The 20,257-nt window shown below is 38.3% G+C and overlaps 4 protein-coding genes across 5 annotated transcripts; 2 read left to right on the forward strand and 2 right to left on the reverse strand.

Moving 5' to 3' along the window:
- Positions 1-1,162: 1,162 nt before the first annotated feature.
- LOC6568077 lies at positions 1,163-2,222 on the forward strand. The gene is made up of 2 exons (XM_001994370.2): positions 1,163-1,376; positions 1,429-2,222. The coding sequence occupies exons 1-2, from the start codon at positions 1,347-1,349 to the stop codon at positions 1,882-1,884; spliced, it is 486 nt and encodes a 161-aa protein (XP_001994406.1). The 5' UTR covers positions 1,163-1,346; the 3' UTR covers positions 1,885-2,222.
- Positions 2,223-2,545: 323 nt separating this feature from the next.
- LOC6568076 (E3 ubiquitin-protein ligase RING1) lies at positions 2,546-4,181 on the reverse strand. The gene is made up of 2 exons (XM_032740449.1): positions 2,752-4,181; positions 2,546-2,677 (listed from the first exon to the last, which is right to left on the reverse strand). Exons 1-2 carry the CDS (start codon positions 4,099-4,101, stop codon positions 2,633-2,635), a joined length of 1,395 nt encoding a protein of 464 aa, XP_032596340.1. The 5' UTR covers positions 4,102-4,181; the 3' UTR covers positions 2,546-2,632.
- A 4,795-nt stretch (positions 4,182-8,976) lies between these two features.
- LOC6568074 (neurogenic locus Notch protein) lies at positions 8,977-20,126 on the forward strand. 2 transcript variants are annotated; one of them, XM_001994367.2, is made up of 4 exons: positions 8,977-9,277; positions 15,666-15,989; positions 16,772-17,114; positions 19,395-20,126. In XM_001994367.2, the coding sequence occupies exons 1-4, from the start codon at positions 9,147-9,149 to the stop codon at positions 19,779-19,781; spliced, it is 1,185 nt and encodes a 394-aa protein (XP_001994403.2). In that variant the 5' UTR covers positions 8,977-9,146; the 3' UTR covers positions 19,782-20,126. The 2 variants fall into 2 exon arrangements, with proteins under 2 accessions (XP_001994403.2, XP_043071082.1); XM_043215147.1 differs by having other exon boundaries at positions 9,203-9,277; positions 15,672-15,989.
- LOC6568075 lies at positions 9,270-12,048 on the reverse strand. Its single transcript, XM_032740760.2, has 4 exons — positions 11,864-12,048; positions 11,119-11,805; positions 10,220-10,354; positions 9,270-9,422 (listed from the first exon to the last, which is right to left on the reverse strand). The coding sequence occupies exons 1-4, from the start codon at positions 11,956-11,958 to the stop codon at positions 9,314-9,316; spliced, it is 1,026 nt and encodes a 341-aa protein (XP_032596651.1). The 5' UTR covers positions 11,959-12,048; the 3' UTR covers positions 9,270-9,313.
- Positions 20,127-20,257: the final 131 nt, after the last annotated feature.

The following is a 20,257-nucleotide window of genomic DNA, read 5'->3' on the forward strand; positions in this document are numbered from 1 at the left end:
AAAGAGATACGAAGGCGATAACCGGAGTCAACAGTCGACAGCCGAGGCAGGGAAGCAGTCGTGAAACAATCTTGTTCTATTTTTAGAAGCAAATGAAAACGTCTAGTCTATAGTCCCATCATGAAATTACTACTACAGTAAAGTCGCACAAGATCAGAAAATCACTTCATTATATATGCAAATATATACATACATATGGGAAATTCGATTAAATCTTTGTGCTTTAAGTCACTTTACAATAAGAAAAACTTTATGACAAAGAAGTTCTCTATAGGAAAGTTCGACTGTATCATGGATATAGATATGTATAAGGCAGCACTAGATATGCATGATTGTATATCTGTTGCCACTTGTGAGAAGCAGCAGAAATTGAAAGAAACACTTAATTTAGTGTTAATCTAGATGTGAAACAGTATTTTAGCATGGCTTTAGGTAAGGGATGGATACCTTCCTCTTAGTTCTTTTAATATATATAAAATACTTTATTTCAAACTCATATCTCTGTTAACACCAGATGAGTGTGTGTGGAATGGCAGTAAGTGGGTGTGGCAAGGAAATATAATTATATTCAGATATATATGCATGTCGAACTTTAAAAGAGGTAGCCAGCAACGTACACAAGATGATATGCGATTTTATCGAGTTGTAAAAATGAGGATTTTATCGATTTGCGAGCGGCTGTCTGACGCGGGCATTTAAAGTTTCAAATCTCTAGCTTTAGGGGTGTACAGAAAAAAAATAAAAGAAGATAGATTGTTACGCTTATGAATTGATATTTAGGATTAATTAACTTATTTAACCGCATATAATATCTATATACTTTCAGCTTAGCTGGGAGATAAGGCCGCAATTTTATATTATCAAATTTCGGGATTAACTTTGCCTTAAAATATGAAATATAACGGATGCATGCAAAATCAATGGCATTAAAAAAAATAATACTATAAAAAAAAATTCGTTAAGTAAACGAATCTCCAAATTAACACTCGACTTCAACAATTTAGAATTAAAATAACAAATATAGCTTATTGACAACTTGAAACTTGTTAAGTATATTTTTGTAAATATAAATAGATTCACTTTAATTTGCAACTTTTGTGTGTTTTTTGAGTGCCATAAATATCGATTATATTTGAGCTAACTCTGCTATCGATAGTATTATAGATTCCACACCAGCTGTGCCTAGACGAATCACACATGCATAGATGAATTCATCATCATGCTTTTTTTATAAGGCAACCCAGACTGACCCAAACGTCCCTTCTACGCCGGAAGCAAGCCCAGTTAGTCCGAGACAGTGTGCGGAAGCGATAGTGCCTGGTTAACGTTTACAAGACAACTGCACCATGGCATCGTCATCAACATCATCCTACAAAGTATGTAAATATGTCGAATGTAAACAAAATGTTAAACGAGTTGCATTCGCAGCGGAAAACTGTTCAGCTGATCAAATGCTTCTGCGGCTGCTCGGACATGACCGTTGAGGAAGTGCAGCGCATCTACACACTGACAAACAGTGTGCAGCAGACGCTGCTGGATGGTGCCGCAACCAGATTACTTCATCGCTATCTGGAGCTGCAACGGTCCGGGGATAAGAGCGAAGTGGAACAGTTTCTGGACATCTATGAGAAATGCGATGAATTCCTGCAGGAGGAACAGCGTACATTTACACAAGATGAAATCGATGAGCTTTGCGATCTGGGTTTGCCCTATCACCTTGAACAGGATTTAGCGCGCCGAGCGCGTAATGGCCAAGCGATAGAGATCAAATCGGGCCTGTGTCGTGTGCAGGGCGAGTGCCGCAACGAGATCGAGGCCAGCAGCGATTTCAAGGACTTTAGGAACGCCATACTCGCCAAGATGCGACGTATACCCCACAAGTGATTTACAGAGCTACCTGCTATCAATTGCAACTTTAAATGGTACTTCAAAGTGATTTATTTCCGGTTAACCTCACGCAACCTCAATCGATTAGATCCCAGCGCCTATTCACACTTAATATATATAACTGGAATAAAAATATTTTAAATGCTCGAGCAACAAATGCTGCCGTAACGGTTAGCTTCTGTAGAATAAATGTTTAAATTGTACTTATTTTTTAGAGTTCCTTACCATTCAGTACGTATTCCTAAAACTTAATTGATTATGTTGTATTTGTATGTATATTTTTGTTACGCACATAAATCAACATTTGTAAATCAAAATAAATTTATTTTTAAAATATGAACTACAAAGGGGATCTGAATGGAAAGCCCGCTATTGGAACGGTCAAGGGTCTGCAGATATTTAGGACGAGCAGAAAATTCTTTGCCGTGTTTGGAACTATTCATTATAAAAGTCCAGCTTGAAATTAAAACTGTAACTTGAAGTAATTTTAGTTTTATCAAAGAATTGTGATGGAATTAAATTTCAAAGTCGTTATCTTAATTGCAAGTATGCAAATTATTAAAGAATTATAGAAAAAATAATAGACATACCTTGTAAATATAAACAACTAAATAAGTTAATATGCTGCATTTGTATACACATAGAATATATTCTTGTTAAGCACATTAATGTTAAAACTATACAGACTTATATATATATATATATATATAATTTTCGATTGAGGAAATAAATGTTTTTTTATGCTTTAGGTTTTCTTCCACGAATAATACATTTCCATCGGCTTGTTGACCTACAATTTAGTAAGAATAATAAAATGTAATTGCATATATAATTAATTAATTAAATGAGTAATTAAAGACCCACCTTCCAGAATCGATCATTGACCTGGTGCAGCGTCTGGTTGCCATTCAAGATGACCAACTGCTGAGGCTGCGGCGCCACATAGATGCAAAAGTTGAGCAGGCGACAGGCTTCCGGCAGATCATCGCCAAGATCGAGTGTCAGACGCATCGCTAGATACTTGCTGAGATGATCCACGGTCGCATTCGCTGTCGTCTTAATGTACCTGATGCAATTGTCCTTCAGGGCACGAATCAGTTGATTGTCCGCAGACATCTCGGTGGGATGGGGTTTGAAGACGAGCTCAATTTCATCATTGATGCCCAGCTCACCGTTGCCCTCGCCCTCGGTATCGATGTTGGAGTCACCCTCGGTGCGGCAATCCATCTGTGAATCCGACTCGGATTCCTCCGAACGTTCGGAGGTCATCACTGACATGGCTCGCTTCGGTTTCGTGCTGCTCGAATTCGAGGGAACCGGGGATGGAGTGCTGCGCACCGATGGCGGATTTGAGGCATCATCTACCTGCATCCGGCTCGAGGAAGTGCTGGCGCCAGATGTGCCCGCCGATGTGGCCGCTGGCATTGTTCCGGAGCTGCTGCTCACGGGCGTCGAGGTGCCAGCGCCTGGTATAGCAGTCACAGTTGATGCTGTTCCTGCACCTGCTCCTGCTGACGCTGCTGCTGCTGCTGCACTTGCTCCTGTGCCCGCTGCTGCTGCTGTAGTCGCAGTTGGAGCAGAAGTTTCTGTGCCATTTGTATTGCTGTTGCTGTCATTGGAGGCGGTATCGTGGGCATGCACCGCATTCGAGCCGGCACGAGTGCTGGCTGCACCACTCCCTGTGTTATTATTGCCACCAGAGCTGGCACCACCCCCGCCACCACCTCCTCCATTTCCACCCTTGTTGGTGCGAAAACGTTGTGGGCGATTTTGTGATTGCAGCTTGATGCCCTCGTTGATGGAATTGACGAGTGCCTGTTGCGATTGCGTCTGATTGAATTTAGCCATCACTTTCTCCTGGAGAGCCTCGTACTCCTCCCGGCTGGGATAAATTTTCGAGATTAGCAGATCAAAATTGGGATCGGCACGCAGCGAACGCTTTGAGACGAGTTTCTTGCGGCATGTGGGGCACTCCTTGTTGCCGGAGCGCAGAGCGGTCACAATGCAATCGGAGCAGAATCGATGCAGGCACTCCTTGGTCGTCATCGTCTTCTTGAGCATATCGAGGCAAATGGGACACATTAATTCGCTGTGCAAACTGCGCGGAGAAACTGCAATTTCTGTGTTGTCTGTGATGATTTCCTGCGGCTTGCGCTGCAACTCGTACAGTGACAGATCCCATGTTTTATTTTGCGTTGGTTCTAGCGACGCCATACTCCACTTTTAAATGTGCTTTTATTTTTATTTTATTTTATTTTTCGTCGCCGCACAATTTTCACTCCACTTTGCGTATATATTCGATAGCTTTTGTGTTTGTTTACCAGCGAAGAATGTGTTATCGATACATTTATACTATCCCCGTGTCGTGTCTGCTTGCGATATTTGTTATTTCTGTAGCGCATCTGGCAAGGCCAAAAGCAGTAATTATGTTTGTATATATTTCAAGCATTTTCTTAGAGTTGTCTTTTTGCTGTCTTTAAAGCTAATTGCATTTCTTCTTCATAGCCAAACACAATTTGACAATGCGCCAGCACTCGAACTAGCAGAGTGATGTGTGATTGGCAGGCGTCACTCAAGAGCACTGCATTCTTCAAAACATTTGGACAGAATTCCCGCCAAATATGGCTTAAATATAGCGTTCGCCGTTAGTTTAAATTGCCTGCGCTAGGAACCGTTCCGCTGCTCGTTCCAGTTTCACTGTGCGCATGCGTATATGTCTGTGCATATATTTGTATATATGTGTGTGTGTGTGTGTGGGGGTATCATGAATGTGCCAAATTGCCTCGCATGCTGACAGTTGTACGCACTGGAAAGTCGCCTTTGTAGTTGCTATTTGATGTGATGTGTGCAGAGAGAGAAACGCACGCATGTTCCAGACATTTTCCCAAGCCAAAGGTTTTTCCCGTCGCCGTTGTTTCCCATCTCAATCGGCTGTCACACTCGCTGCGCATGCATTCAAGCTTAAGTGATGTGGCAATAATATCGCCTAGCCAATGGCATACACAGAGAGATATAATCGAGAAATATTTTGTGAATTCTGTTATTAAACAAAAATTTATTGCACATAGCTTACCATTTTATATTTTAACTTGTCTGAAAATAGTATCTCTACTAACTCAACACTATTATTATAAACGATTTTCTCTGCTTGGGTTTTTATTTATTTATTTTAAATTTGTGAAAATCGTTCAATAATCAAGTAAGAATTTCGAATACTTAATTCGCGCTCAATCGAACGTTAGAGCTATAATTTTTTTCAAAGTGTATTTGCAAATGAGGTGGCGCATTGCTGACAATGCGCTGGACATTTTTTTGCGCGTGACATGTAAAATGATTTGTCATCTGTCGTTGCTTTTGGTTACTTTGCCAGGTGTAAGCAATGATTTTGTAAATGCCTCATTTAAGCGTGTGGCAAATGAGCTGTACGTGCCCGTTTGTAGGTGTGCCACAGATTTTCTCTAAACATAAAATAAATATGTAGATATACAAAATGGCTGCTTATCATGAACAGCATCCCTGGCACCAATTGAATTGTTGCCCGATGCAACCCAGAAGACGCTTGAGGATCAGGTCAGTGACTGACTGTTGGCTGATGGCTGTCCTCAATAATGTGATAGGCTAGGTACGAGCGGGTTCACGACCCAAATACTTCGATCCCAATCCGGCAAAGCATGGCTTAGCCACATCGTTTCCTACTTTCAAGATGACTTCTAGCATTTTCCAGTTGACTTTGCGCGCTTATTGACATTAATCATTTACAGCCTCTTGTTAAAATTTGCAACTAAACGTCCCGTTCTTGTAATGCCACTCAATGTGGCATGCCTTAAATACTCTGTAAACAATCAGCAAAGAAAGGATTCCATTAAGTACAACAAAGTAGGCCGGTGAATAAACAGTAAATGTTAAGATGAAGCTTGCTGTCAATATATAAAAAAAAAACCTTTGATTTTACACTTGTTTTCTATCTACAGTAAATAGTTAAATTGTTCTTATTTACAAACGATCAAAAGGTTTTAGGAATAATTGGAATATATTATACATATTGCTTAAGTAAATATATTAATCATAGATAAAACTCTTTGATTCTGGGAATGATTTATATCCGCAGCAAATAATTTAAAAAAAAAATAAAAATCTTCATAGAAAACTTACTACTTTCAAGCAAGTTTTATGATAGAACTTTTTTTTACTTATTTTGGAAAATATTTATGTAAAGCTCTTCAATTATCAACAATTATTTTTCTCCTAAGGCGTGTGCACAGAGTGTCTTCTGGGCGAGCATTCTATGAGGAGTTCAGCATTCTTACTAGTATTTTCTTATTTCTTGTTTTTTTTTTCTTGTTTTGACTTGTTTATGACTATTTGCTAATGACAATGCATGATGCTCCTCTCTGGCAAAAGTAAGCACTTACTAACCAAATAGCCTTTTTTTTACTTTATATCGTTTCTCAACACGAATGCAATTTTACAAATTTTCTAGCATTTTTCTTTTGTGGCTGTCAAACTTAATCATTCAACGCAAAGAACGGAAGGATGCGGATGCCATTCTATATTTTCTTGTCAGTTTTTTTTTTTTACTTTTCGTCTCCGTTGTGTTGTCTGCGCCATTTTGTATTTTATTTTATTTTTCATGTCTGCGTCATTGTGCGGCGTTAAAGTGAAAGTTTTACACTGATTTCGTGTCGGCCACTAAAATTTGCTGTATATAATTGAGCATATAACTAGCGTAAAAGTTGCCCGGGTCTCTTGGCCTCTCTGACTGACTGCGTTCAATTCTCGGAGGCAGTGGCTCACGTTCCGAGCGCCAGGCCAGGCGAGGCCAGGCCAAAGCAATTTGAATGCTGCAACAAATTGTGGAGAGTATAGAGTTGCACTGAGTTGGCCAACAGTGCCACTTAACCTTAACATAGGCACTGACTGGCCTAGGCCCAATTCAATTCAATTCAATTTGCTCTTGATGCAACTGTAGTGTACATTCCAGGCCACCAGCAACACAGACAAAGCCGTTGCCATGTCAAAGTCAGCGCATAGCGGCACCCACCGCATACACTCAGCGAAAAACTATTCTAAATTGTGAAAAGAGAGACTATTCTAGATACTATCTGCAAATCATTGATGATTTCAATATCAGCAGGTTTTAGCAAGATTAGAAGTGAAGAACAAATAACTTAATGCAGTTAGTTTTGAACTTTAAATAGACTAAGAATGTATATTCTTGATCCGAGCTAAGTAAATTGTATATTAAGATGAACTCAGGATTGCTTTTAGAATATATAATATAATATATTTTAGCTCGATTAATCCAGTTCTTATTCAAGTTACTCTTCTACAAATGCCTCAAAATGTTTTGGAAAGACATATAAAAGCATCAAAGAAAAACTCTAAATCTGGAAAATATATCTTGATTCAATTTTGAAGATTTTTAATGAGCAAAGTGTTGATTGAAGATGTATCTCGATTTGAGTTAAAAACTCTTGATTTTTATGTTGAAACCAACTTAAAATTCATAGCTGACTGAGCACACGCTGTGAATCTCTGTATTCCTGAAGACGAATCCTGACGGGATTCGAAATATATTAGAGAATATCAAAAATAAATTGAAGTGGAGCTGGCAAAAAACATATTTGAATTAAAAATAATTAATCGTAAAGTTTCCAATCTAAAATACAATATTAACACAATGGTTTTTAAACCACTTAGCTTATTTCAAAAACGAATTTCGTTTTCGGGATTGCAAAACTAGCTTTAGTTTTCATCTTGCACGTAATATGACAATGGCTGACACCTAATCACTCAATTTTTCTGCTGAGTGTACTCAACAATCTGCTAACATGTCCACACACACACACTCCAACATTGCCAGGCCTCTTGGCTAACAATTTGACAATAACGAGCTGGCCGAATGCCCGCCCAATTTTTGTCAGTGCCTGCCACCACAGAACAATAATTGCAACAAAAACAACAACAAAAACAAGGAACAACCACAACAATTGTACTTTTCAATTGCCTTGCTCGGGCTGTCCAAATATTGTCCAGGTCCATTGGCTCACTACGAGTGGTTGGCTCATTATAACTGGAAGCGCTCTTTGTCTTCGGCTTTGGCCTGGCCCATAAATAAATCTCAATTAAAGTGCAACCCTTTTGTATACATATTTTGCGGTGGGAGGGGAATACGGGATAGCAATCAATCAGCAACCACGTGAGTGGCAAAGGTGGCAGCAAGCAGTACCAGCAGGACTCTCATGGCTGTGCCTTCAAAAGTTGTCTCAGGTTCACACCCCGCCCGACCGACTGCCAAAGCAGAGACGCCTTTTCGGCAGCCATGCTTTATTCTTTTGTATACCAACGGCAATCCATCCCCGCCGCTGTATGTTTAATCTTTTTTTTTTTACTTTTTTGGACTCTCCGTTGTCCAGCCTAGACCATCACTCGCAGTCGCAGTCGCAGTCGTTAAGCGTGACTTTCTTATTGTTGTTTGTTGGCTTTTTGCATACCGACAACGGAACAACAACAACAAACAAACAACTGTCTTAACCATGACGAAGCTTGGATACACTTTTAGAACGAAGATAGCAAAAAAGTCAAAGACTTGTGCTGAGCTAGTTCGCTTCACGGTTGTAACTTATCCTTGGATTCGGCTTGCGAAGATTAATTTAGTTTAATTCAATTAAATTAATAAAAAAAAGTTAATAAGTAAAAACATATTTTTAACTTTTGTTATTAAAATTTGTAATTAAAATGTGGAGACATTTATACACAATTTTGTTCACTTTATATGCTCATCAAAAAATCATACTCGTACTCTACGTAGTCGGAATTATTTCCATCAAATTGTTACATACTCCACAAGAAAATGAAGACTACAGTTTTGGCAAGTGTATAGCAACAACAACAGCAATGAGAACGACGAGCGACCGACGCGACGTAAACAAAAAACCGAAGTCGCCAAAGCCAAAGCCAAATCCAAAGCCAAAGCCAAACGTTGCAGCGAAACCAAAAGCAGAACCAATACCAAAAACGATGGCCACTTGGCACCAGCCTTGTTCCAGCAGCTCCATTCAGTCTTCGGCGAGATTTTATCGCGTGCGGACGTGTCTGCGGCTGGCTAAGTACGTGTGTATATTCACAACAGATTCTCCGATTCACAGAATCATCGAATAACAGACGTTAAACAGCTACTCGACAAGTTAAATGAATGCCTGCAACTTTGGCGCCGCCACTAAACAATGCACTAATCATACCAATTTGATTTAAATCAAATGCCAACAGCAGCAGCAACAACAACAACAACAACAGCAACGACAATTCAGTTTATGTTAATCAATATGAGTGCAACAAGAACATTAACAACAATAACAACAAGAAGGGCTGCCAACTGGCGCTGGCTGTGGTAAGTAACGAATATTTGTCCAAGTTGAGCAGCTGCTCAGAATCGCAGCCAAGAGAATCCTTTTGTCCTCCCCGTTTGAGTGGCAGCATCCAACAAGCTGACGTTCCTCGTATCCAGACAATTCTCATTTTGAATGCAATTCGAGCTGTATTTGGTTGCAGGGTATTTGGGTATTATTGAATGCACTATGACTCTTAATAATACGAGCTTTAAATATGCAGAAATGACTCACAAAGCTGATATTGATTTGTGACGATTCTTAGAAGTCTTCTTACAAGTCTGGGTTTTTCAGAACTAATCATTTAATGAAAATTCATTTCAAATTAGAACATGTCTTTATACTTAAAGTTTATTTGAACTGTTTATATTCTAAAGTGTTTCTGAAAGCATTGAAATGTATATAATAACATGGATAATGCATGCAATATAAATTTATGTATATATTACACATTTTATAATTTATAATGAATTTAAAATGAATGACATCGAATAAATTGAAAATTTAGATTAAAATTATTCTAATTCTTTCGAGCGACTTTACATCCATACCGTTATGTATTCAAATACATGTAAACTTCTCCTATTCGACCTAATTCGAATTTTATTTAACTTATACTTTGTGATTTTCCCAATCTTCAAGTTTGTATAGCTCTAATTTTAATTGTTCCAAATGGCAAATCGATTTATTGACGTTCGTTTGTATAAAAAAAAACGTTGGAATACAGAAAACAATGGAAAGCTTTAACAAACAATTTGGTGACTTTTTTAAAGTCTACCCCAAATTCTAATTTATATTTATATTCAATAGTCATCTTGTTTACTACTTTTTCGAATCAATATCAATAGCTGTTTCGGTATTAAATAGACTTTTTTCATGTTTGAGCTGCATACCACAAGGAAGCCAATTTAAAGCAGCATTTTGTAGTGTGTGCAAAGACTTACCCTGTGGGCGTGGGTTCTGTCTGCTTTTGCATCGCTTCCTTTGTCTGCGTCTGCTTTTGCTCCGGGCCATGAGCTGGCTTGGCCTTAGTCTTGAACCTTCGTCGATATATCTGTAGGCATCTGCGATGCTTGCGACTGGAAGCAGGTAGAGGCAGGTAGTGTTAAAGACATTAACTGTTCACTCCAAAAATGTTATAGGTTTTTTTTAGTCAGAAACGTTGTTAAAATGCATCAGAGGTCAAACAAAGAGGTGCACCAGAGCACAAAGTTTATATTTAAAGAAAATTGATTGTAGTTTTCCGGAATATATTTAGTGCAATTAATCTCATTAGGAAAAAAAAAATAGTATTTTTAAAATAAACGTTTAAAGACTTTAACTATTCATTAGAAAAGCGATGCAGATTTTCGTAGTACAAAGCGTTGTCAAGATTCAGCAAGGGTCGAACATTTATTGACCAGAGAACAAAGTTCTTATTTAAATAACGTTTAATGTAATCCGTAAATTGCAACATTTCAGTTTATTCAATTTTCATTTAGAAATACTATGTTCCTAGAACATATGCACAAACTTTTTAAATTAATATGTTTACTTGGATTAGGATATGTTGAGTTTATGTCAAGTAGACTTCAATCTGTGTGAATGTAAACTTAAAATCAAACTAAAGATTGCATCAAAAGTATGTATGTATTTAAATGAAGAACCAGAGGTGGAAATGTTTCTTAATATATATAATTTACTCTATTCACTAATTTTGAATTATTTGTCCAACATAAATGATCTATTTTGAAATGAAAAGGTTTTTTTAAATTAAGAATTTATAAAACATAAACCATTAATTTCGAAAAAAAAAATTGGGAATTCTTTTCAGTTGATGTTCTCAATATTGGAGTCAACTTACCGATTGATATACAGTTGTTTGATCCGTTTTTGTACATTGAGTTTCGATAATGCCTCATGGCGCTGTTTTTCAAGTTCGAGTATCTTAAATTCGACCAGGTGATCAATGGACTCGATGCCATGCTCGAGCCAATTGCTCTGCTTGTTGAGTGCCTCGAGTAGGAGGTGATGCGTCTTCTCATGCGGCTTCATCAGCTCCTCCACATCCTGGGGCATCGTTGTCTGTGTATAGCTATTTCTACATGGCAATTTTTCAATGGCCAACGTCTGAGTGCTGCTCACACTGGTCAGGATGGGCTGAGGCTCGGTTTGCGTCCACTTCACCTTCATCTGCTGCTCGATTTGTGTGAAGCGTGTGTCCACCATGAGGCGCCTCGTCTGACTGCCAATGGACAGTTGGTGGTGTTTGTTTGTCTGCTGGTGTCGGGATATCATCTGTTTGATATCCAGTGTCTGCACAACGGCATCAGTCTGCATGATAAGCGGCGTTTGGCTGCCCTGATCTTGCGCTTGCGTTTCACATATCTCAAAGCTTGTTTGGCTGCCGCAGGATTTGGTAGGACAACGCACGAATCGTTTGCGATGCCTTTGCAGGCGACTCCAGCGCTTTTCAGTACTTCCGGTCTTGATGCGTTTCGTTCGGTTTATGGTCAGCAGACCATTTTGCAGCACATAGCACAGGATGTAGCTATGGATTGGGATTTGTGTTGTAATATTGTCCTCCAATCAGTTGTTCATCGGCTTACCTCCTTTTGCCACGCCGAATGCGCTGACGTTGTTGCAGCTTGCCCTCTCCGGATTTCGAGAGTTGTATTAACGCTTTTAAATCTATGGTAAACATGGCTATAATCAAAGACTACAACAATAATTCTATAGTACAAAACATTCAATTTCGACAACAAATAACAGCAAAAACAAATACGGTATGTATATATACACGAAATGAACTATCTATAAAGTCAAACGACTTTTTTTGTTTGCTGTTTGGGATATTTAAAAAGCCATTCTGCGAAGTTGTTTCTGTGTTCGCGTCTGGCCACAAATGTTCTGTTCGATTTCGACACGCAGCCCTTTTTGAATTTGTCTTTATAAGCACGCAAAGTTTGTTGTTCTTGTTTGTTATACCCTGCAAACATTGAACAAGTGTGCAAAAGGGCATGATCATATTGTGGAAATGTATGTAACAAACAGCAGCAGACAACTTCGATGCCATATATATTATTAAACAATATTATTATTCTCAATCAGCAGAACTAGCCAATATAGACATGTCTTAAGTCTAAACCTCAATTTGTAAATGCTTGTAATGCATTATTCGTGGCACAAAAATTTCTATATCTTAATCACATTTTTCGATTTTCATTTCGTACTTGGAAAATACTCTCCATCTGAGTATTAGTAAAAAAATAATAATAATATATATATATCTTATCTGAGCAAATTGTGTGCATTCGAAGGACATTTTGATTCAGTTTGTGGAATACAAAAAAAAGGCTGTCTTTGAAACTTCTACTTGGAATGGCGCCGATCGTTTACATCTGTTTGTAGCGAATTTATTTAAGCACACTTATCTTACATTAGTACAGGGTGTACTCATTGTCGACCTGTCTAGCCTAAAGCTCTCTTACTTGTTTTGTTTTGGTAGATGTTGTTGCCGCTGTTGTTCTCGTTGTTGCTGAGGGCTTCTTTTGTGCTGGTTGCATTAATAATTCAAAAATGCCACATATGCTGTCTGGCGGCAGGACGCGCTCGCAAAAAAGGAGCTGCATTCGATTATTCTGCAATTTATCAATACGCGGCTGGACCACAAGAACTCAAACCAAACTGGAACCCGAACCCAAACTTGAACCCAAACCAAAATCGAAACCACAGCACACGAAACGAGTTACCAAAGTGTGGGGTGGCAACAATTGGTAGCCGATGCTAAATACGTGTCGATTGAAATGGATTTTGATCTGACTGCCTGTTTTGCAATACTAATGCAGTGCATTCGTCGTGCCATATGCCCAGCGACCAAGCGCTGAGAGTCAACGACTCTAAATGACTTCGACTTCGACTTCGACTTAGCCCATGCTCAGGCATCCATCAGCAGCAGCAGCAGCAGCAGCAGCAGCAGCAGCAATATAGGCAGCTTCTAATTCCGCCTGGGGGGCGCATTGATTTTGTGTCTTGACTGAGCTCGGATCAAAGTACGCGTATACTCTTCCAGAAAGAGAGAGCGTGTATTACGACCATATAAATTCAAATGTAACGTCCTTAACAGTAATTTCAATAAAAATTCGTTAGTTGCTAATTAGTTGCTAAATTTCTCTAATTAGCAAATCGCTTAGCACTATGAAAATTACACTATCGCTCATATAACCCCGTCTCGAACTTTCCACAGAAAGTGATGCATTTTCCCAATAGCTTTTTATACAGTTTTTAATGATAAGCACACATATATTTTTTATTGCATGTAAATTACTCATTATTTCTAATGCTTATATTAGGCATGTTCCCAATAGTTTAGTCATTAATATTAAGCAGAAATTTACTTTTTATTGCATGCGAATTTGCAAGTTGTTTTTCTAATGATTATATTAGGCATCTATTCTTATCAGCTTCTTATTATATATATAAATATCTTGAAGATAGATTTTTAAATATTGAAGTTCTGCATTTTCCAAATAGTTTTTATACAGTCTTCAATGAGTTTTTATTTATCTGCCTAATATCCAAACTTGGAGGTACACATAAAAAATACATATTTAATACTTCCATTTCTAGAGTTTCTGAAATAAGTTATAGCAAACGAAATTTTGCCAGCCTTTTCAACTTTTATTTTTTATAATTTGTTAATTATTTCTAAGCTGATCGAATAATAAATCAAATAGTTGCATGCATATTTTTAAAATTGAGCACAATTTCTTAGAGTATTAAATGTTCGTCACGCTAGGAAAGACAGCTTTCTTTTAAGTTTTTTTTTTTTTGTATTTCGCATAGAACATTGCATGCATTATGTGTGTGAGAAACTTTACTTGGGGATGAGAGTCTTGTCTTGGGACCCACTGCCAAATGCCAGGCACGTCGTTCCTCTGTGGTCGCCTTCGGTTACATTCGATGCATAAAACTTCGTCAATATGCTTATATATACATACATATGTATGTAAGCTCTGATATGTGTGGTATGTGTCCAGTATAATTTGTTGATTGAGTCGCTTACGGCCTGGTGGGCATGTGGATATGGTCAACTACTTAGTCGGTCAATAACTTTTCGCTGAGCGACATCGATTGGCGCAGCCCAATGCTTTTCTAGAGCACTCTGTCAGTCCGTACTTTCGTACATACTTTCTTGTCAATATGTTTTTCTTCTACTTACGACTAAGTGAAATTCTCTCACACCCCATTTGTCATCCATCCGCCCATCCGCCCATCCATCCATCCATCCATCCATCATTCATCCATTCATTTCCACTGAATCGTGTAGTGCATGTGACTTTCGTCTATGATCGTTTCCTCAACTTTTCATTTTGCACACACAGATTACATTGTAATTGACTAGTTTGAATATGTGTGTGTGTGTGTGTGTGTGTGTGTGTGTGTGTGTGTGTGTGTATTTTTGTTCGTGCTCATTTGCATTTTTTGCCGGTCTGCTTTGCGCTTTCTTCCTTATGACTTGTGGGCCCTAATAACAACAACAGAAACAACAACAAAAATATAACTTTTTACAGTCTTCACTCTAACAAAATAACAGTAGCAAGAAAAAAATAATTCTTGCAGCAAATCTATTTAAACAATGCATAGAAAATATGCCAAGAGCTGTTCTCACTTTTTACATTTCATTTTTGCTTGGTTATTTTGCCAAATTTCATACAAATATTATCTTAAAATGCACTTCGAAATTTCCTTACTTTTTAAATTATTAAATTTTTGTGGGAGTTAACGGAAATAATTTAAATATAATGCACAAATATTAACAAACATTATCGTACAATATACCTAGAACTCTGCTTATATTTTTTAATTGTATTTAATTTTTTTGGTAGTTGTTGGAATATATAATTAATTATTTCTTACAAGTATTAACTTGAAATATACTAAAAACTCTTTATATCTACTTATATTTATTTAATTTGGCAGTTAATTTAAATACTTTACTTCACTCTAGAATCGAAATTCAAACTATTCGCTCATTTTCAATCACCTGATTGACCACTGTAGCTTTGCTCCACTGTAGTATGCTCCGGAGGGCCAGTTGTCAGTCGGTCGGTCATTTGTACGTTCGTTGGGTTTACAATTTCAAAGGTTTGGCCGCCTCGCAAATTCAACACGAATTGCATTCAGTTGGCACTTGACTTGGATTACAGGCCAACTGCACACTTGGCAATCGAATGTGGAAGCCTCTGTCGTTTGATTGACCCTGAACCTAAGCCCCAAGCAGAATGCAGAACGCTGACCAGAAACCCCAGTCTCACCAAGCGGCTTAATCTCTTATAGAGTTTCGCATATAAAATCCAAAAATACTGGCGTATAAAAAGGGCCAACCATAAAAAATGTTTCATTTTGCAGTTTAAGCTGCTTCCTTTGCCTCGCTGCAGTGGCACAGGCCAGCAATGGGAGCGGTAGCGGAATCGGCGGTGGCAGCCACTCTTCACCAAAGTCAATGGCAAGGCCAACGGCAGCGATTCCCAAGGATACCACGCACATCAACAAATACAAAAGGCAGGACAAATACCAACAGCAGCAGCAGCAGCAGCAGCAGTTGCAGTTGCACCAGAAGCAGCAGCAGCAGCTGCAGCTGCGAAGTGATGCTGTTGCAGCTCGTTTGACTGGCGCAAAGCAACAAAAACCACTGACAAGAGGCGCACACGGACTCAACAAAAAGCTGCTCAAGTGAGTGTTGAACATGATAAATATATTTATCTTTATGCTTGCCGCAGATTAAATACCCTTGCAGATATATTAAAAAAGTTACAACTTGTATTCATAAAAATCCAATTTAAGTTGGTTGCCTGTGTCGTTCGAGATGTACACTCAAAAAAAAAAGTATACATTGGATTGTAGTAAAATAAAATAAACAGAAGAAAAGCAGATAAGCTTATGCATATTGCTGATGTTTACCTGTTTTTTTAAATAATTTTTTTGGAATTGTAGCAGAAAGAATCTTAGAAGTATACCTTATATATAGTACATTTTTTTATTATACTACGGGTATTATAGCCGTAGTATAATAAAAAAATGTAAACTCCTGCTGATATATGTTTGTTATAAACATTTTATAGCAGCATAATAAAGTGCGTAGCTTTTCAGTTATTTAATAAATTATCAAATTTGAGCAACCGCTGCAAGGGTATAAGGCAACTAATCATATATCGTTCGGCAGAGGATAAAAAGGGGCGCACCCCTCATTTTGGGCTTAATTAATGCAACGTGTCTAGTGCTAAACTACAAGAACAACAGCAAAACTGTTGCATGCCACGATTGGTGCTGCTGCTGCTGTTGTTGTTGTTGTTGGCGTGTCTGTGCGGGCATAAATTATATTATGAAATATTCAGGGTAAACGTTTAGAACTCGCCAGACAGACGAGCTGTCGCCCCACCCCCAACTGAAACTATATATATAACTCTATTTCTCTGCATTTCATTATCATTTCTTTCGTTGCGTTGCACTTGCAGCAAAATGGGCTTCATGAAGGTTAAGGCGCCCAACAGCCATAACCGGAAACGGCTGGCGGTTGAATCACGACGTCACGCATCACGGGATGATTCACATATGTTCATCATCAAACTGCCGCCAAATCTGCACTATTATACAGCGCCCAGCAGCAGCAGCAGCGGCAGCAGCGGCGGCAGCAGCAGTTCACGGAATGCATTGGATGTTGTTGCTGCCCCAAAGGTAATGCCTCATCCGATGGCCAACAGTGTGCAACACGACAACGCACAAAAGATTTCGAATGCGCCCGGAGCGGAGGCCGTTGCGGCAACGGAGGCGTCGGCGTTGAAAACTAACGGGAAAAAGGTAAACGGGATTCCATTAGGTCTTACACCAACAGCAACAACTAACAGAAAGAAAGAAAAAAAAAACAATCCAAAGAACTGGCTCTAATATCTCTTGCCAGTCAGCCAGCCAGCCAGCCAGCCAAAACTGCCCTGGCCCGGTCGATTCTTGGCCACGCCAACAGCCAACTGGCGATAAACATCGCGCGCGCATGTGCAGCAAAACAAATTGCAAAAAAAAAAAAATAAACAACAGAACAAACACACTTAAGAGACACACACATAAACACACATACACATACATATGCATGTGTAAGTGATGGGTGCGTGTCGGATTTGTCCAACAACCAAACAACGCTCGTTGAAAACTGTATCGCAGCTAACAAAAAAAAAAAAAAAAATCATAATATCAAGAATATAATATGCACACAGCTTAAGCCAAGAAAATATTTCCAGCTATTCCCAGCCTGAATCATCAATCAAGAATATATTTTAAGTGCAGCTTAAGCAAAGAATATATTCCCACACTGAGTCACTTAATTTCTGGAATGAACAACCTTGAGTTCAGTTTGCTGCCATTTTACTTCATATTTTTGAATTTGAATTTGAGCTTAACTTTTTTTTAAATCAAGGTCTTCAGTTGGGCTTAGCATTTTTTACAATCAACATTTTGTAAATAATAAAGTAATCTTCAGATTGATTTAGTAGATCATGATAACAACTGATTCAACAGAAGGAACAATACTGAAATCAATTCGTTGTCTTCTTATGTTCTTAGTTTCATTCCCATTTTTAAGAACACATTACTAACTTGAGATTCAATTGAGGTTAACATTTTGTAAAATCAAGGTTTTTTTTAAGAAATATTGATAACCTAATGGTGATATTGATATGGTAAATTATCATAAGAACTGCTATATCTTTTGAGCCTTTACGATCAAATTAAATATTTCAGTTGATTTTAGAATGAACCACGTTTAGTCCGGGTTATTGTATTCTTACTTCTTGATGTTATTCAAATTTTGTAGAGCACAGATTTTAATTATATTGAGATAGATATGGTTAGTTATGAGAAATGCCCCATTATATTCTATTAATTTAATTTAAATATGTATCTAGCTGTCTCCAATCCGAGAGATTGTGTTATGTTTTTATCAACCGACATATTTGGTATCCCGTCAGAAATTAACTTAACAGCAGATTGCAATATTGATAGTTCTCACTTTTAAAGTAAAACTCTTTATCTGTCTTCTTTTTTTTATCTCAAACACGAACATATCGTTTTGCAATGTGCGTGCTCGTGTCACGAAATACAGCACGGCACCCAACACTGGAACAAACAGAAAAAGGGGGAACAAAGAGCAGCAAAATGAATTACCCATTTGGGCCAAATGCATTTCGTCGAATGCTGCATTCATGACTCACCCATATAGACAACAAATGGCTAACCGGCCAACTTGCGACCGACTTACCAACTTCGGACATAGCCTACAGCTTCCAGCAGACACTCTTGTGGCAGTTGCCAAGTTGCACCACTGGCCAGCCAGTGGCAGTCAGCAATCGACAGTCGGCAGTTGGTAGTCGACAGTCGGCAGTGGTAATGCCACTGACAGGCTCGCCACAGTCTCAGCTATTTATATACACAGCAAATTCCATTTTTTTTTCTTTTTTTTTTCCTTTTTTTGTTGTGTCAATGTGATTGCTGGAAGGATGTTGCAGGCCTAAGAAATTATTACTCTCTCACGGTGCCCGCTGCAAATGAATATGCAAGTGAAGCCCATTAACCATTAAGCAAGCCAGCGATGCTTCAATTAAAAAATGCAATTAGTTTTGACTAATTTATGGTGCGCTTCAAGGCCTTAGTTATACACACAGATGTTAACTTATATGGCTAATGCCAATGTTGCAAGTTACTGTCACAGTCAAACATCTCTAACTCAAACCTGGCAAACACACAAAATTTATGTGAGACTGTCAATTTGAAAGTACTTGGAAAGCTCTAGTAAAATGCGACATTTGCTTAGATTAAGTATTATTTGTGGCACACAACGAAGAAAATCTATTCCCTTCCATAAAAAAGAATCAATATTGATTATACTGATTGTAGGTCATTTTCCCAGCATCTCGTACGCATTGCGATTGTAATCAAAACAAATGTGTATAATTTTAGAATGTAACATGAGAGAATGTTCCACTTAGCGAAGATCGACTGTAATCTGACTTAAAATGCGTAGTACGCAACTTAATGAAATGCTATCGAGTTCATTCAGTTAATAAGGAATGCATGCTTTTTGTTTTTCAGGTCTCGTTTCCGTTTAGCTCGAATGGCCGGCCGGGTCGTATCTATCATTGGAATCTGCCCGTTCTGAAGCAGGCGCTGCACAAGAAACCACATTTTGCTCACGTATCGCAAGAGGATCGCAATCGCTTGCTGGATATTGAGAACATACCGACGTGGCGCAAACCCTGGGAGAATGACACCATCGAGAAGAGTTTCACAACGGGCACCGGCAAATCCAAGTATCGAAAATCATTGAAGCAAAAATCACCCACATATTATGCACCCGCTCAAGCGGTCAACAAGCAAAGTTTCCACAAATACTTTGCGGGCAATGGGAAACCGAAGGGCTTCTATGTGATCAAGGAGCACCAGACGAAACCGCAGTTCTATCAGAATATCATATCATAAGTTTAACTTTCACTTAATTCGTATCCATCTATAAGACTGTGTGGTGTGGGCATCTACTAATTATATATATATATATAATCTTTTTTTATTTATGTATACAACTCGTATACAACAATTGAATAACCGACTACGAGTTGAGAGTTCCAGTCTTAGTTTCGAGTATTTCCGTCCTGACATCAAACTAGGAGTGTGGAGATGTATTCTGTTTATGAAATCAACTAATTTTTATATATAAACCTGTGACTATCAATCAACTGGAAATCTTATAATACTTATATCAGCTAATCGTATGTTTAAGTGCATGCACGAATTTGTTTTGGTAAATAAATATGACGACTGATTTAAAACAACAAATATCTATTTTTTTTTTACATTAGCACACTTAAGGAAAGTATTTATTGTGAATTCTACAACAAGTTGATTTAAGCTGCTTAAAAAACACTAAATATCTCAAACTCCACAGATTTCGGAGTCAC

This window comes from Drosophila grimshawi, unplaced genomic scaffold (assembly GCF_018153295.1).
Source record: "Drosophila grimshawi isolate 15287-2541.00 unplaced genomic scaffold, ASM1815329v1 contig_311, whole genome shotgun sequence".
Classification (NCBI taxonomy): Eukaryota; Metazoa; Arthropoda; class Insecta; order Diptera; family Drosophilidae; genus Drosophila; species Drosophila grimshawi.